The sequence below is a fragment of the Pteronotus mesoamericanus genome, unplaced genomic scaffold, assembly GCF_021234165.1.
Source record: "Pteronotus mesoamericanus isolate MK-2021 breed Mesoamerican mustached bat unplaced genomic scaffold, CSHL_Meso_final scaffold_85, whole genome shotgun sequence".
Classification (NCBI taxonomy): Eukaryota; Metazoa; Chordata; class Mammalia; order Chiroptera; family Mormoopidae; genus Pteronotus; species Pteronotus mesoamericanus.
Window position 1 is genome coordinate 42,438,796 of NW_026555329.1, and position 18,266 is coordinate 42,457,061.

The 18,266-nt window shown below is 37.1% G+C and overlaps 1 protein-coding gene across 1 annotated transcript in view; it reads left to right on the forward strand.

The window, feature by feature from the left end:
• Positions 1-3,843: 3,843 nt before the first annotated feature.
• Positions 3,844-18,266, forward strand: part of POU6F2 (POU class 6 homeobox 2) — a 514,892-nt gene continuing 500,469 nt past the window's right edge. Inside the window, exon 1 of the mRNA XM_054564576.1 lies at positions 3,844-3,948. Within this exon, the coding sequence (XP_054420551.1) occupies positions 3,844-3,948 (105 nt within the window). The remainder of the gene's footprint in view (positions 3,949-18,266) is intronic.

An 18,266-nucleotide genomic window follows, 5' to 3' on the forward strand; every position in this document is an offset into this window, starting at 1 on the left:
GAATCAAACGATCATCACAGACAAATTTTTATGCATTTAGTTTGTTTTTTTAAAACACAGTCTATGCTGTATTTGAGTCATGTATATGTGTCTGTAATTCCCACTAGATTATTAATCTTTGAATTTTATGAAGTAGATCTTATTCAAGTCTCTGTATAATCCAGAATGCCTATCTGGAGGTGGCTACATATAAATTGTTAACTGAACAATTAAAACTACCTTTGCATTTTTATCTTCACATTCTTCCGGCCATTGCCATGTTAGACTTGGAGACCAGTCCTTCCATTTTATTTGGGCAGGGACTTAGGGTCCCAACAATACTTTCATGCCAAACTGAGATGACCAAATTCATGCTATGTGGAGACTTTTCATTACAGGGGCTCCTAAGAATGGTTTTGGTTATCAATTTTACCTTGGTTTCCTGGTAGGAAGATTTTAACCAACTGGGCAATGCCAGAACCACCAACTTGTTTTAGAGCAGTTTAGTGGAGGCACCAAGAACCTTGATTTTCCCTCAGATGAACGTTATCTGCTATTTCCCGGTCATGGACAAGTCGTTTTATCGCTCGTATCCCTAGAGTTTTCTTTTTAAAAAGGGGGATAATCATTTATACCCTGAGGATTGTAGTAAAAATAAATCTCAAACCAAAATTATGATATCTACCATCCTCTCCCAACATAGTCTTCCTCCTGATTCCTGAGCTCAGGAAATGGCATCATCAACTGCGCATTTTGTGCAAACCAGAAATATATCTCCCTCTTCTTCAAGTTCCATTACCAATAAACCACCAAACTCTGTGGATTATACCTCTTATCTTGAAATCATCAGTTTCCTGCATCACCAGCACTATCACCCTATAATTAACTGGTCTCACCAAATCCACTTTTATTACCTGCACCCGACCCCTAACTTTGCACCATAGCCAGAGACACGTTTCAAATTAAACGTGAGACTCCAATGCTTAAAGTACTCTCGGTGGCCTAGCAGTGCTGGCTAAGGTAAGGAACCTTTGACGCAAGCCCAGAGAGCCTGTGTGCTCTGCCCTGCCTCTAGCTTCTCTCTCCCTTGCTGCGCTCCACACAGGCACCAGGCTTTCTTTGCGCTCCAGTAAGCCATGCATTTCTTCTAAGGAGAATGTTTACCTCCATTACCCAATTTCCCGCTTTCCTGTGTTCATCTAACATTCTTTCACTTTTAGTTGATTTCAAGTCAATTGCTTAGGGAAAGTTTGCTGACTCCCCTGAGCTCACATACACACCCAACACTAGGTCAATTCCTTTCATATACGTTGTCATATTACTCTTTTGCTTTTTTCCGTAGCTCTCAGCATAGTTTAAAATTTTACATTTTTGTGATTATTTGACGAATATCTATCGAAACCACTAGAATGTAAGATTTCTGACGGACTATTGTCTGTTTTGTTGTATCGCTAGCACATAATACAGTACATGGCTCATAGTACAAGCTCCGTAAATATTTATCAAATGAGCCCCATTCAGAATGTTCCTTGACGTCCACGTTTCATACAAAACACTCCATCTTTGAATTCAAAGCAGGTTCAAATCATGGCCCTGTTTATATTGGCAATTATTTTATTTATTTTTTCGAATCTCATCTGTGAAACGGAAATAATTGTATCTGCCTTACTGAGTTGCGCTGGGGATTTAGTGAGCTGATGTAACGTCAGTGTCTGATCCAGTGCCTGCCTCAGGACTCTGTCAGCGTTGGCTCATACTGATTGCGATTAATATAGGCCAGATGGTCAGGTAAACAACCACAGTGTAACCTGCGTTGTGTCTACGCTGACCTGAACCACTGTAATTTAAAGGATGGAGCTTCAAAAGCAGTCTTCAGCCTCATCCAGCAACCTGGGCACCTCCCCATCCCCATGCCTCCCTGGGGAGGCGCCCAAGAAGCTTAGATCCCAGAGGGAAGTTGAGCCTGCAATGAAGTGGCTTCAAGAGCCATCCGGGCTGCGGTACAGAGGTGCAGGGCTCCCGCCCAGCCCCAGTCTCGCCTCCACGTCTCCTGCGAGGGTGCAGGAGGTGCAACGCGGGGCTCTTGTGTAACTGGTACGGCAGCGCCGCTGAGGCTGAGGGGTCGGGAGCCAGTGGAGGCCACTCAGCTCGCTCCTCCTCCGCAACTTTCCCTAGCCCCTCCACACTCTGTTTGTGCCTGGCGTTTGCTTGGGCAAGGTCCCAGGAAGGCGATACCAGAAGCGGTCGCGCCTCCTATGCCCTCTGCGAGCCCTCAGGGCTTCGGCCAAGTTTGGCACAGCCCTGGCAGGTTCCTACCACGGCTCGGGCCACTTCCCGGTTCAGCAGCCACCGCTTCTCTCTCCTCCCCTGCCAGAGGTGGCGACGGACGCGCAAGCAGCGTCCAGAGCTGGGGTGACTGCCGGAACACCCGGGTAGGTCTGTCTGTGTCTCCAAGGGCATGTTTAGGAGGACTTTTCCGGTGGTCAGTTTCCAGTTTCCAGGAGCTGCCCAGTTGGTGCACGGTTTCACTTTGGGCATGCTGAGGGGCGTGTGTGTCTATTTATGTTGTGGGGCAACTCTTAATGATAAGTGAGACTTAAGTGTCCTAAAGCTTTCTTTTAAAATGTTTAATTTTTCCCCTTAAAGTTTTTTAATTTAATTTTTAAGCTATGATATAATACAATGTCATAAAATACCTAATAGTATATAATCTGTATTAAACATTTATCATAACTTCTCTACCTCTCAGCGCTAATGCTAGTTTTGAACCTTTGAAAAAGCATCCCTATTTTAATAACACCAAGTTTTACTGTAATTTTTTCTGAAAAGTTAGAGTGGGCCAACTAATGAACTTAAATTTAAAAAGTGGACAAATGCAAACTTTAATAACCCCACAAAGCTACCAAATTAATGGATACTATTTATGGTTTTGGATTTTTAAAGAGCAACCTTGCAATATCTGTCAGGTTATACTGAAAATCAGGTTCTGATCTGAATCCTGAAAGGGTTAAATAGCTACTAGGTTATATTCATGTTACCCTTACAATAGCTGAGCCATAACACATCAACAATCTATCCCAGAGTATGTGGGAAAAAATAAATTAAATGTAGAAAAGTTAAAATATTTGCCATCATGTTAAATCAGTTCAGAGGAGCTGCAAGTAAATCATTGTCTAACCTTTTAGAAGAGGAAAAGTTTGGTGACTACTATTTACACACTTTGAATATTTTATATTTGAGTGGTCATCACAGTTTACACAAACGATTGTATATATCCATTTTTAATCAATAAATATCAGGACATCTTTGTTATGCGACGGTTAACATTTATGGCATTTATGGGACAGTTAACATTTCAAGCTTTTCTAGGGAGGTGATGTTAAATAAAACTGCCGAGATTACTGTATATTGTCAAAAGGTCATTTAGAGAATGTGAAAATAAAATCATTAGCGACAGTTTAAGAGAAGTAGGGTAATTAATTATAACTGAAAAAATTTATGTGCTATGTGGACATCAAAGTCTCAATTAGCACATGAAACAGTTAATTTTGTTTTGTTTTAAACGTAGGTTCCTAGAGCATTAAAAAAAGAATTCTTTTAGGTTTGTTAAACTGTTAGGGGAAGATTACAGGCAATGTTTTGTCTTTGGTGAATAGCTGTTTGTCTCACTTTATTTACTTGGTATTGGATATTTGTCAATGTCATTTCATATCTACAGAAAATTCTTACGCTCTATGGAGGTAGTGAATGTGTGTGCGTGCTTGCCGGAGGTCACATGACAGTTTCATCCTATTTGGTGGAGCAGCTTGACTTTTTTTCCCCTTGCTTTTGGTGATGGTTGTGAGTGCAGAAGTTGATTGACAGATGCATGCCAGAAACCCCTATTCTCCTTTTCAAAGACAACATATGATGGATTGCGATCCCTCGGCCCAGCAGAACACGGGGACCATGCAAGCTGTAATTGGTCAGGTATGGAGTCAGCCATTTCTCAACTCCCCTTTTTTCCACAAGGGTCTCACCATATCATTCACATAATTCATATTTACAATACCATCTTTCTATCTGTATCTCCAGCTACCTGCCAGCATAGTGCTGAAAGCGCGAAAGGCAAACGGCACCCATTAAATCTAGCCAGGAAACCTCAGGTTAAAACTTCATCATGATATTTAAAAACAAAAACTAAAATAACAACAACAACAAAAAATCGAAAAACAAATCTAATTTATAATTTGGTCTGAATGTTTTAAAAAATCAATTTTTAAGAATTTATTTTCTGTTGAGATTGTGATCTCTGAAAGAAAGTGTGAGAACAGAATAAAGTGTTATATTTCCTAGGTAGTAGTTAAAATTTTTTTGTTCAGTATTTTTATTTGATATTTTTTGTATCCTCCCTCCTCTCTCTCTCTGGAAAATATAAATATACAAATACACATGCCTTAACTTCTATCACAGAAGGTGTATGATTGAGCTGGGTAAATGTAGTAGTGGTCTTGGCTGCTGCAGAGGGGCAGGCTGCAAATTAAACACTGACACAATCTGAAAGGTCCAGGTGGTCTGCTTGCGTTTCCTAATGCAATCCAGCACAACAGCTTTAATAAACAGCTCTATTTAGTTCCTCCTCCCTGGATACTGGTCTGGGGCTGCTGTGATGAAATGCCAGAAGAATATCTCTGGGAGGCCTCACAAGCTGATTTTTAGAGCTTTCCTGTTCTGTCGTCTTTGTCTTCCAAATGGGTCAGTGAGTCTTGCTTTCTGTTCGGTGCTTTCTGTTTAATCGGTACTTTCTGTTTGTGTTGAAATGTTTGCTTTGTAAGCTAATGGGGAGAGGAAAGGATCATTGTATTTTCATTTGCCTTCAGATAACTGAAGTGGTGAAAGGAATGCTAGTGCCCGGCTGCAAAGGAAGGGTGATTTTTCTGACTATGATGGGGGTGGGGTGAGGATAAAGGGAATATATGTGGTTTGTTTTTCTTTTTTTTGTGATATATTTTTGGCCAAAAATTTTCTAAGTTGTCTATGCTTACCTGTGAACTGTTAACTTATCAATCAGAATACGGTTATGAATACTGATAAACAACTAAAAGTTTTTTTTCATACTTTCCAATCAAGACATGTTAGCAAAATGATGGTGTAAAATTTGTTTGTTGAATGTTAAAAGTATGGGGGGAAATATACCATCTCACACTGTTTTCAACAAAATTATAGCAAAGCACTTCAAGGTTCTGGAAACACATGGTTTATTAACACCAGCATGCTTCATAATGTACTCTTAGATGGAAAATGTCAGATATGTAATACCATGTTTCTTCTATAAGCTAATACTCTTAAAAGCAGTAGATATTTGTTTTAATAGAACAATATTTTTTTAAACTTTCAAGTTGGTTTTGTTATACAGATATATATATATAAAGTGAAGTCTTTAAGCATATATTTGTCAGGAGAAAATATGTAAGGACTGAATTTATATACTGTTAATGCTCATTTCAATGTAAGTGTTCAATGATGAGCAAGTAAGTATATGAAATATAGATAAAATAATTAAACTTGACATATAGAATTAAATAGATACCTGTTAAAAAGGCATTTTATTGTGTATGAATAAAACGAGCTCCTGATAACTGTCTTTTCCTGTTTAATACAACTTTACTTAGATTGCAAGCATGTTCTATCTCCCTATGTAATAGTATGATCTTAATACTGTGCAAAATTACTGTGTTTCAGTCCCAAATTAAAAAAATAGTATTTTATTTTGTATATATTTTCTTATTTGGGAAAAAAAAGGTTGGTGAAAAAACAGGAGATCTACTTGTAATTTATTATTTAATAATGTTTACTGGAAATAGTTGCAAAGGTTCTTTTAAAAGAACCTTTTAAAAGGTTCAAGTACTTTTAAAAGGTTCAAGTATGTACTTTAAAAAAGGAATCAGTATTCACTTTAAAGATACCAGGTTTAACTTCTAATTTGTCAGGATTTAAAGTTAATTATTACATAGCTCTTTATTTTCTATGTACTCTAATTTTTAAAGGCTCAGTATATGCAGGAACTATATATGTAAATGACTTGTTATGAATACTTTGCAAATAGCTTTGTTGAAATTTTCTGAAGATTTAATTTCTTGTAGATTGTTTAAAAACTCAGATACTTATGTCAAGCTAGTAAATTATAAAGCAATTGTTCTGAAGGTTTAAAATTTTGTCTACTAAGGGTGTACAAACTAAAATGCTTATTACTTTTTAGAACTGAAACACTAAGTATTCAAAAAGAAAGAAAAATAGTATACTGGCCCATATGCATGCTATAAAAGTCAGAAAACTAAATTGAACCCTTATCTATAAACAAAAAAAGAAAGATGGCATATGGATTTGAAATGCTTTTCTTGTTATAACACAGATAAGAATATTGACTCAAATGACTACATCTAATAGTAAATAAAAGAATGTGAAGATATTTTTTATTGCTTTGCAGTCACTCATAATCAGAGCAAGATGGTTCATTTTTCAGCTCTTGATTTCAATATCACTTATACCTACTCAGCAGGTGTGACAGTTCCATTTGATAACGCAAATGTTTGTGTGTGTTTCCTCTCAAATACATATTACAATAATTATTTTTGTCCTTTTTTTTTTCTGTTTTGAGTTCTGTTCCTAAATAACTTGGGGTTGGAGAAGCAAATAACCAGTTTTCAATGACATCTTCCATTCAGAATACTGAAAGATTCTTTTGAAATAGGATCTTCAGGTTTTTTTCATTCATCTCTAGAATCAAATATCTAGTTGCTTCCACTGGAGGGAAAGAGTAGACCTCTGCGTTGCTGGCCATGATCCAGCTTGGGAGAGTGTACTGGCTTTATGGAGCAGATGTTGCTCATATATCTTCCCCCCAAATTCTCTTTCCCCCAAGCAAGCAATTAAGCAGTCTAGTACTTAACATACTTCCGGTCTAGTTTATCAAGATCAAGAAGCTTGGTTCATTCATATAGTTTTGGGAAATAAATCCAGATTTTTGATAATTAACTTTAGCCAGCTTTCTAACCCTTGTAATCATAAAATGGATTGTTACCTGCGGAAGATTTTAAAAAAATACTTCATACTAAACACTTAAGCAGGTTCTGAGACATAGATTTGAATATCACTTAAAAACAAAGACTCATATTCCCACCTCTCATGGTCATTAAATGTTTACTTCATCTTTTCTTTTTGTTGCCATTCTGAGCTTGTGAGTGACAGATTAGTTCATCAGTATTACAGAATTCCTCTTTTTTTTCCCATCTAATGCAGAGACGGGTCACTGTGTCCAATCCTCCCTCTGGCACTCTGTCCCCAGAGGACCCTTGGCTAGCCTGCCATCTTGAAGCGCAGGCCTGAGGGTCTGAGCTGGCAGCACGTGTCTACATATGGACTTCTGCAAATATTACAGAACAGAAGATATTAAATTAGTTGTTAATAAGAAAAAAAACAGGTGGGGTAAATTAGATAAAAATATTTATTTAGCATATCTACGGGTGTTTTGGGAATGGTACAGACACAGCGGGTTAGAAGTGCTACTTGGGTACACCTGCAGTGGACATGGTTAATGCGCTAGTGCAAGAGTGAAGAAACCAGTTTTAAGAGCATCGCAAGTGCAGTCAAAAGCTTTTGTGATTTTCCTTACCAGTAAAATGGGTCTTTTTTTCAAGGTAAATTTAGACATTTTAAATCAGTTAAAAGTGGCACATTAGCAGGTGAATGCAATTGTCCCAGGCAATGCTCAGTGTGTTAATAATGGCTCAGAAGGCGAGCAAAGGTAACTGCATTTGGCTTAACAGTCTCTGAATGCTTATTTTCTCATATGAAGAAAGACACAAAAATATTTCATTTTTCTAGTATCAAAACAACTTTATGTATCATTTTATTTTTCTCTCCCTTGTTCCAAAAAATTGTTTAATGTATCTCTAAGAACAGTGTGTTTACCTAGAACACACTCAAGCCCATGTGAAACCAAGATGGCCTAGGGGAGGGGACCCAGCAGGAATAACACAACTGCAGATTGTTCTCAGTCCATTTAGACTGATTTTCATGCCCTCTGTGTGAAAATTAACTTTGGGGCTAACCTAATCCGGTTTTACACATACCAAACATAACTCATATACTCTAAAAAGTCCTTTTTGTAGGTATGACTGTTCCTTTTTTGAAACTGACAGTCATTTCAACAAAATTACATATTTTGGAGATGTGAAATTGTTGTTTGGATTTAATTGTGAAAACCTTTTTTTCAGAGTATTAAAGGTAAATAGTATACTAGAAAAATACAAATTACTTAAGATTATTCTTCCTAAATACAAAATAGTGCTAGTATTCCTTTTGTAAGTATGGGACTCACCAAAATTGAATTTATATTGTAGACTTTTAAGTGATCTTACACACTTCATACAGTACTCCACTTAAACTTACAGGAAAGTTGGTGTTACTTTTTATATTCTATCAGATAAACTCATTTTTTATTGGCTTTAAATTATTTTAAAATTGAAGTTCAGGGTATTTTACCTGAGCAGGTGTTTAAATTGTAAAGCCAGTTTTGTCCATTAAAGTAAAATTTATCAATATATTCATAATGCTGTACAATACTGTTAACAATAATACCACATAACCAGCACATGAAATCTGGCCCTGAAACCCAATTTTCTTTTAAATTTCTCAGCTCAATTAATGGAACTCTTTATAGATATTATTCATTTCAGTGTTTAAGAATTTAAAGTTTTTGAATTCTGATCTCTATATTGTGGAGAAAAGTTGCGAAAACACATAAAATATAAATGCTTATGAAAGAAAGTTTGAACATAACATGGCTATGTGTAAAACATATAGTACTTGTTGTGGAGGTGAAAGAAGGCCTTTCCTTTCTTGACTGTTTCTTTACTGTATAAAGTACATTTTAAAGTTAAAAACAGTTTTTTCTTTTCATCTTTATTATTTACCAAAATTAGAATTTAACTAATGTTTGCAAAAACTGTGGAATCTTTTTGGTTGCCTTGTGATGTGCTATAAGCTGCTGCTTGCTAACACTTGATTGAGTAGGAAGTAAGGCTGTGAAATAAGATTCAAACTAAAAGGATTAAGCTTCAAGGAAAAATATGCAACAAAGATAAATATTGTCCATAATTTGAACACTAACAGAAAGTCTAAATTATGCAACTTTTAAAGTAATTTGTATTTTGTGGCCAAATTTTTACTTGAGAGATAATAGTTGTTTTAAATATAATTTTAACCCTGTATTTATGTTCTTCTTTTTCTCCCTCCCTTTCTTCTTCCCTTTCTCACTTCTCCCATTATTATTATTATTATTATTATTATTATTAGGAGTAGTAGGTGAGATGTGTGTCCAATAAATTAAATTACCAAGTCAGGACTTGTTCTGGTATTTGTTAGCCATGCTGTCCTTTTCTGGTTCAAAATTGTAATCAAAATTTGTTCCAATTTCACTCTTTACACATTTCTTCTAAATCTTAGACAGAAGAAGGGGTTGCGTGAGACTGTCATTACATTTCAGTAAGATTCATTTTTCTTTCTATTATTTTCTTTTTCCTCCCAATTCTATAATGTGTGCCAATTATGGCAAAAATTGCCTACTTTTTATTTGATAACTTTCTTCCTGGTTTGCCCTATGCTTGCGTTATTTTCTTTACCACTCCCCCCACCCCCGCCCCGCCATATCTGACCATAGTGTTATTTCAGAGCTACCCTTCCTTCTAATATAAAACCATTGTAGGTAAATAGTAACAAAATAATTGCACACATTTCTGAATTATTATATTTAAGGCTGCTGTCTAGGTTTTTATAGACTTTATTTTTCAACTTGTTTGGTTTTAGAGTATAACTTTTTGTTTATTGCTAGCTTTAAAACCCCCATGATGAGAAAGACCCTTTCTTCCAAAGACAGAGATTAGCTGTTGATTCTAGAAACTGATTCCTGGTGAGCTGCAACCTTATTCCGTTCAGTAGCATTTTTCTAACCTTAAGAACAAGAAAAGAGGTTGAGGATCAACAGAATATTCTAAATTTTACCTATTTTCAGTTGTTTTTTTCCCCTCAGGGGGTGGATTATTCCAGTCGGTAGAAAGATCCATACAATTTCCAGCTCCCACCTCCTAAGGTCAAAGATGCAAAATAGTGTGTTGACAACTTGAATGAAAAGGAAATAGTTACTCAAATGCATTGCTCCGGTATTTTGCTCTCTTCCTTCACTGTCATTTCTCCATCAGCTTTTCTTCTCTTTTTCAGTGTAATCCAGACTGAGTTTGATGAGTAACAAGTGAGAAGTGAATCCTTGTGGGCTTCCTAGGCATCAAAGGGCACTGGAAAGATACAAGACTTGAAGCAAAACAAATCAAAACTGTAGCAGAAAACTCACCAACACGCTTGCTTCTATAGTTAGTATTTTTGTTAAGTTATTTTCTATGCTTACTTCATCTCACCTAACAATTTTAGATTACAGAAGTAAGCAGTAAAACAAAGAGGGACAAATAAAACTACAAAACAAAACCAAAAAGAAAAAAAAAAGCAATTTACAGTGCTTGTGCTGTGGAACACAAATTTCAAAATTAAGAAAGTGTGTTTTGGATCTTTTTACTAGAGCTTAACTGGTGCTTGGGTGCTATGAAATAGCATCTATTGAAATAAATGCTTCTGGCTGTTAATATGATGTTAGCTCTGTTTGCATATTTTAAAACTTTGATTTTTTTTATGAATACTTAGAAGTTATTTTAAGAGGAAAACATTTATCCCTGGCACCTTAAAAGTTAAAGAAACATATGTTTTTAAAAATTAAATACCTATTAAATGGTATTTTTAGCATGGATCTGAAGAATGAACTCAGGCAAACTGTTGAAAAGAAAAAAGTGAATCATTTATAGAGAGCTTACTTTTCAGTGCAGAATTCCTATACAGATTTTTTAAATGAAATTATTGTTGAGAGTGAGAGGAAAATACTGCAAAAATACAAAAGCATGTATGCCAGAAACCCTAACTGTTATCGCATTGATAAGAAAAAATAGGTAGATATATCTTAAATCTTTGGTTGTATTCTCAAAAGTGAAGGTCGGGGTGAGAAAGGAGCCACACATACAACACTAGGCTGTACCAGCCAGACTTACTTCAGATAGAGACAGTTAACTTTGTAAACCTTAAATAACATTGGAAAACAAGGCTCTTTCAACCTTTTGGAGAAAAGGTTGAGAGTTGGGACAAATGTAAAATGCTGCTTAATGTGCACGAATAAAGACAAGAATGTTAAGCTCATTTCACTTAGTGTGAGTTGCAATGATTCATCATTATGGTCAGGGCAAACTGTGGTCTCTGGGCTGCAGCAATTTTATCCATTTTTTAAAAACAGAATGTTCCAGCTTGGATCTTATATCCTTAGGGTTACAATATTGAATTCTGAATCGGGAAACTTAATCTTGCAGCCACACTTGACAAGATGCTGGTTGAATGGTAGGCAGAAGTGATGATCGTGGGATGAAATGCCCCAGGTCAGAAATTGGGAAAATAAGAGATTTTGTGGAAATTTGGTTGTGATACAAGAACCTCAACTTTAAACATTTCTCGCTATTCACATCAGCAGATGATATTCGAGGGTTTAAGTTGATCACTGGCATATTCATTTTCTTTACTTCAAACCTTTCTTTAACAGAGTGAGTTTTTACACATCCTTAGATATATTTCTTAGTGTGTTTCTAATTTTGCTAATATAAAAGATATTTCTAGGAATATTAAAAAGGTTTCTGGGAATAAAAGATAACATTATTGCTCAAGACAAGACAATCATACTTTGTTTCTTGGCAAAATGTTAATTATAACCAAATTTAGGAACTAAAATAGTTTATTTTTTGAAAACTTTTTCCATTTGTAAATAAATCAATGTCTAGATTTCAAGGGACTAAAAAGTTCAGGGTAAAAATGAAAATGAAGCAGTCTAATTAGTGAAAACAAACACACACACACACACACACACAAACTCACACCTGTTAGACATTTTAGGAATACTAGGTTATCTAACCCCTTATAATCTAAAAATATTTTAAGTTTAATAAATTAAAAGTTATGGTAGGTGTTTACTTAAAATAGTGCTCCTCTCAACTAAGTTGCTCAAGAGAACAGTTCAGGCACAGCTAATGGAACATCTGTGTAAAACCTATAGAATATGAACTCAGTTATTATATGGAGATGATTGAGGTAAATTATATGTCAGGATCCTATGACTCTTCTAAAAATTTTATTAAATTATAAAAATAACGTGTTTAGGACAATTTCAACAATACAGGACAGTATAAAGTGAAAATTAAGTACCTTATCATTCCACTCTCCACAAATAACCACAATAAATAACTTCTTATATACTCTTCTAGAAATTTTCTATGCATATATAAAATTGGTAAAAACTTCATACAACCTGAGTAGACCCATAGTATGCACAGAATTCTGCAACTTACTTTTACATTTTAAAAACTTATGTTGGCCCTGGCTGCGTGGCTCAGTTGGTTGGAGCATTGTTCCCTACACCAAAATGTTGTGGGTTTGGTTATTGGTCAGGGCACATATCTAGGTTGTGGGTTCAATCCCTGGTCAGGGTGCATATGGGATACAAACAGTTAATGTTTCTCTCTCACATTGATGTTTCTCTCTCCCTTTCTCTCCCTCCTCCTGTCTCTCTAAAATCAATAAATATATCTTAGGGTAAAGATTAGAAAAAATGTTATTCTCTCCTGTCCTAACAAGCAGAGATGTTTAATTTCTCCTAGCATAAAAAAATCCAGAATCTTCCAAATGGGTGTCATTTTAAAAGTGAAACATAACTTTGTGCCACAAGAATAGGTATTTGTCATTGATATATTGAACATTCAAACCAATTATAACAATAAATATCACAATATTTTATTTAGTAATAACAAATAAGTAAAACTAAGAGATAATGACACAAAAGCACCAATTCTCAAGCAAATACATCATAACTTTAAAACCTCTATATTTGTTCCAACCACCAGATCAACTGAACATAATGCATAGCTTATTTTCTTTCATGGGCCTCAATGCTATTTATTAAGGTAATTGACAGAGATATATGTTTGCAATGCATTATTCAGTTATTATACCTAGATTAGTGAAAAAGACCCCAGGAGAAATTCATGGTAATTAATGTCAGTTAAATTCTTTTTTTCTATATTTCATATTGTCAGACCAATCTTTCAGCTGTGACTCATAGGTTAAATAATGCAGTCAGGAGAAGGGCTGAATCAAAACTAACTTAGGGTTGATTTTAACTAACTTAGGATTTTGGTAAGGTAAACAAAATATGTACTACTTACATATGTAAGAGAATGTGAAGAACTGTAGTTTACATTTCTTTTTAGAATATGTCTGTGCAGATTCATCGTAACCACATCTCATCACATATGCTAAGAAGAAAGTGAAGAGGGTAGTAATGAAATTTTATATTTGTGTGAGATGGAAGTGTGAGCTGACTGTGATATTTTTCGCAGAATTGATTCTGAGGAAGTGCTGGTTGGTGGGTGTATGTTTTCTCCCTCTCTGTCCTACCCTCCAGATGCTGGTACAAGTATCCTGAATAGGAAATGATAAGGCTTCATTTATCGTTTTAAAAGCGGCTGGCTCCCTCACTGAAGGGTCAAAAGAAGTTCTCAACAGCAAATTGTAGAGCATATCGCTGAGAGTAATGCTCTCATTTGAAACCTACACTTATGAGAAACAACTACAAATTATCATTCTCATTTTATGAAAGTGGAAACTGACTCAGTGTGTCTTATAGCGTACTACTGAGTAGAAGTAAGGTTGGAAGCCAGCCGTTCTAAGGGCTCACTGTTTTGCTCTACGCAGTTCTTAACTTTGGCTGCCTTTTAGAACCATGTGGGACAACTTTTAAGAACATGATATGCACATTTCTGGAAATTTGATTCAATTTATCTGGGTATTGGTATTTAAAAAAAAGTTTATGGGTGATTCTAATGCATTGTATCAAGTACCTCTTAAAATGAATGGAGATTATTTTAAATACAAAAGGGGGCAGTGAAGATTAAATAATGTAAGCCCACCCCCATCATAAATTCACAGGAGAAAAAAAGAGTATGTTAGTTTGGTATTTAGTGATTGTGTGTGTGTGTGTGTTTGTGTATGTTCAGTGGGAATCTTTTAAGCAGAGCAAGTGGAAACTACACTCACCTGCTCCCAGCCCCAAACCAGACTTACAGCTAAATTAAAGAACAATCAACCTAAATAACCAACTCAAGGCTAGCTAAACTGAAATATAATAACCAAGGACCTCCAAAAGTAGCCATATAGAGACAGGTAAGAATGGCGGAAACTCAGAAAAGGCTGGCTTGGAAGCCAGAGGGATATCAAGGCTGCAAAACTCTCTCCCCACAAGGAGCGTGGGGTCTCAACCCCATGCAGGGATCCCCATCCCAGACCAACAGAGTTGGGAAGAAGAGTCTGCATAGCATCCAGTGGTGAAGATCAGTGGGAATTTAGTCTGCCTGGGAGACCAGACACTACCTCCCCAGATATGAGCACTCCCATTGTTATAGAACCAGCCTGGGAAGAGCACTGACCAGTCTGACTGCTGGAGAGAGCATGCTGCCATACTCAGGTCCTGCAGAGGGGCCTGCCGGCTGCATCCAGCAGTGACTTTTGGGACTCTTTTTCTGGGGAGACTTTTGGCAGAGACTCAGACAGTGATTAAACCCTGTGGCTTGGGGAAGAAAGGCCGAGCTCCCTCAGTTCGACTGCATAGCCAGCACCTCTCCCCACGAATCATTTGGCAGGCCCTTCTTGCTGTGATCAGCAGTGCAGAGCAACCAGAGTGCCAAGCAGAGCTGGAACTTTCAGATCTTTGTCTCCTGGGGAAGCTTTTGTCTGGGAACCAGGTGGGCATGTGCTGATGGGTGTGGCTACATTGCAAGTGTGGGGTGCAAATCCTGTTTCCCCTGTGAAATCAGCCCATCCTATTACCCCTGGAAGGGGAAGAAGTCCCCACCTTCCTCTTAAAGGCTTGCCAGAAACCACCCTCAACAGGAGACTGTTTGGATCAGCCTTGCCAAGTCCTGGATACCCTGCCCAATTTGGCTCAGTTCTGTGGCAGGAAGGGAGAGTGACTCATAGCTGGGACACTCAAAGTGAGTCCCTCGAAGGCTATTGTCTGGGACCTGGACAAAGTGCTTAACCCCCCCCTGCAGACTGGGCCAGCATCACTCCCAATGGGAGACTTTTGTTCTGTCCCCCTGAGCCTGGGGTGGCTGAGATTTTTTTGCACAGACCAGAAGACTGGCTGCATCTGACCTGAACCTGCACTGAGCCCTTCTAGGTGAACTAGAGTTGAAGACTCTGGTAGAGACTGAGTTGTTTAGCTCTGGAGCAAAGGACGCTTTCCCCTTGCTAAGTGCCTGACTACATGATCCCCAAGTAGGGGACCCACTAGCCCTGTCCTCCTAACTCCAGTTGTCATCGCTTACCAAGCCCACAACCAGTGGAAGGTGCTTTGGTTCGCAGCCAGCCTGGGCCCACCCTTAGTCTTTCTTTAGAAGGCTATAGAGGAAGACCAGCCAACCTCAGGCAGAGGTGAAGTAGCTGACAGGTAGAGGTGGACCTCAGGGGGCCTTGGTCCTTTTACAGATCTGCCCCAAGCTGTAAGTGGGAGGAAGCCAACACTTATACATAGATTGGATCCTCCCATGCACACCGAACACCCAGTAGACAGTACAGCCACAGATAGCAAATAGAGTAGTAGCTCTAGACAGGTAGCCCAAGGCTGGTTACACACAATGTCTGACATTGACCTATGCCTGAACCCTGCCCAAGTGGACCCAGAACCAACACAACCAGTGGTGGGCTTCATACCACACCAGAGCTCCACCCAACTAGCCACACAAGCAGCACACCAAAGGGGGATTCTGGAAGGCACAAGACCCTGCTGGGAACAACTCTGCCTTCACATACCCTACACAGCATACAGTGATTGAGGTTTACCTTTACAGGCAACCAGCCTGGAGCATTAACTCCATCCACAAAGAACCAAAGAGTCAATTACAACAGGAGGGTGCAATTAACCCACAAGAAACATTCTTAGAGTAAAAAGATCAGGTGATCTGGAAGATTGTGTCACTGAGTCCAAGATACCTTCATCGTCCAGCCATCATGACAAGTTTGGGAGTCATAGTAGATCTACCTAATGCACAGAGACAAAATCAGAAGACAAAGAAATATGCCCCCCAAAAAGAACAAGTGAAATCCACAGAAAAAGAATTAAATGAAATAGAAGCAACCAAAATACCAGGTGCAGAATTTAAAATAATATTTAAAAGGATGCTTAAGGATCTTAGGGGAAGAATGGATGATCTCAGTGAGAACTTAAACAGAGACAAGAGGCATTAAAAAAGATATAGAAACCATAAAAAAGAACCAGTCAGGAATGAAGACTACAATACCGAAAATGAAGAATACACTAGAAGGAATCAACAACAGGTTAAATGAAGCAGAGGATCAAATCAGCAATTTAGACAACAAGATAACACCAAGCATCCAAACAGAGATTCAAAAATAAAGAGAATTTTTTAAAATTAGGAAAGTCTAAGGGACCTCTGGGACTGCATCAAGCATAAAAATATCCATCCCACAGGAGGACCAGAAGGAGAAGAAAGTGAGCAAGGTATAGAGACTTGTTTGAAGACATAATAGCTGAAAACTTTCCTAACCTGGTGAAGGAAAAAGTCACACAAGTTAAGGAAGCACAGAGAGTCTCAATCAAGATGAATCCAAAGATACCCAAACCAAAACACATCATAAATAAAATGGCAAAGTTTATAGACAAAGAGAGAATATTAAATGCAGCAAGAGAATGATGGTCAGTTATAGTCAGTTATTTACAAGGGAATTCCCATAAAGCTGTCAGCTGATTTCTCAACATAAACACTTCAGACCAGAAGGGATTGGAATGAAATAATTAAAGTGATGAAAATCAAGAATCTGCAAACAAAAATACTCTAATCTAGCAAGGCTATCATTTAAAATTGAGGATGAAATAAAGAGCCTCGCAGACCAAAAAACAAAAAAACCAAAAAAAAAGTTAAAGGAATCCATTACCAGCAAACCAATATTACAAGCAATGTTAAATGACCTGCTTTAAGAAGAAGAAATGAGAAAAAGAGAGGGGGGAGGGAGAGAGGGAGAGAGAGACAGAGACAGAGACAGACACAGGTATAAAGAAAAATGGCAATAAATAAGTACCTATCAATAATAACAAATGTAAATGGATTAAATGGCCCAATCAAAACATGTAAATAGCTGAATGAATAAGGAAACATGATCCATATATATGCTGTTTTGACAAGACTCACCTCAGAACAAAAGGTACACATAGGCTGAAAGTGAAGAGATGGAAAAAATATTCCATACAAATGGAAAAAAACAAAAAAAGCTGAGGTAGCAATACTTATATCTGACAAAATTAGATTTCAAAGCAAAGGCTTTAACAAGAGATGAAGAAGAACACTACATAATACTAAAGGGGTCAATCCAGCAAGAGGATATAATTTTTATAAACATATATGCACCCAATATAGGAGCACCTACATATATAAAGAAAATCTTGGTGGACATTAAGGAAGAGAGAGAGAGCAATGCAGTCACAGTAGGGGATTTTAACACCCCTCTGTCATCAATGGGTAAAACTTCCAAAAAAATCAGGAAGAAAACAACACCTTGTTGGATTTAATTGATATTTACAGAATATTTTATTCCAAAGAAGGAGAATATACATTCTTCTGGTCTAAAAAGAAATTCAAGAATGTTGAAATCATATCAAGCATCTTCTTGGATCACAATGGTATGAACCTAGAAATCAACCACAATAAAAAAAAAAAACCCTGAAAAAACATTCAAACACATGGAGGCTAAGTAGCATGTTATTAAACAATGAACAGGCTAACAATTAGATCAAGGAAGAAATAAAAAATTATCTGGAAACACATGTAAATGAACACATAACAACCAAAATCAATGGGACACAGCAAAAGCGGTCCTGAGAGGAAAGCTCAAAGCATTACAGACCTACCTCAAGAAGCAAGAAAAATGTTCAACAATCTAACCCAACACCTAAAAGAGTTAAAAAAAGAACAAAGCCTAGAGTAAGTAGAAAGAAAGAAATAATAAAGACCAGAGTATAAATAAATGACTAAAAAAAATTATAAAAGATCAATGAAACCAAGAGCTGGTTCATTGAAAAGATAAGCAAGATTGATAAA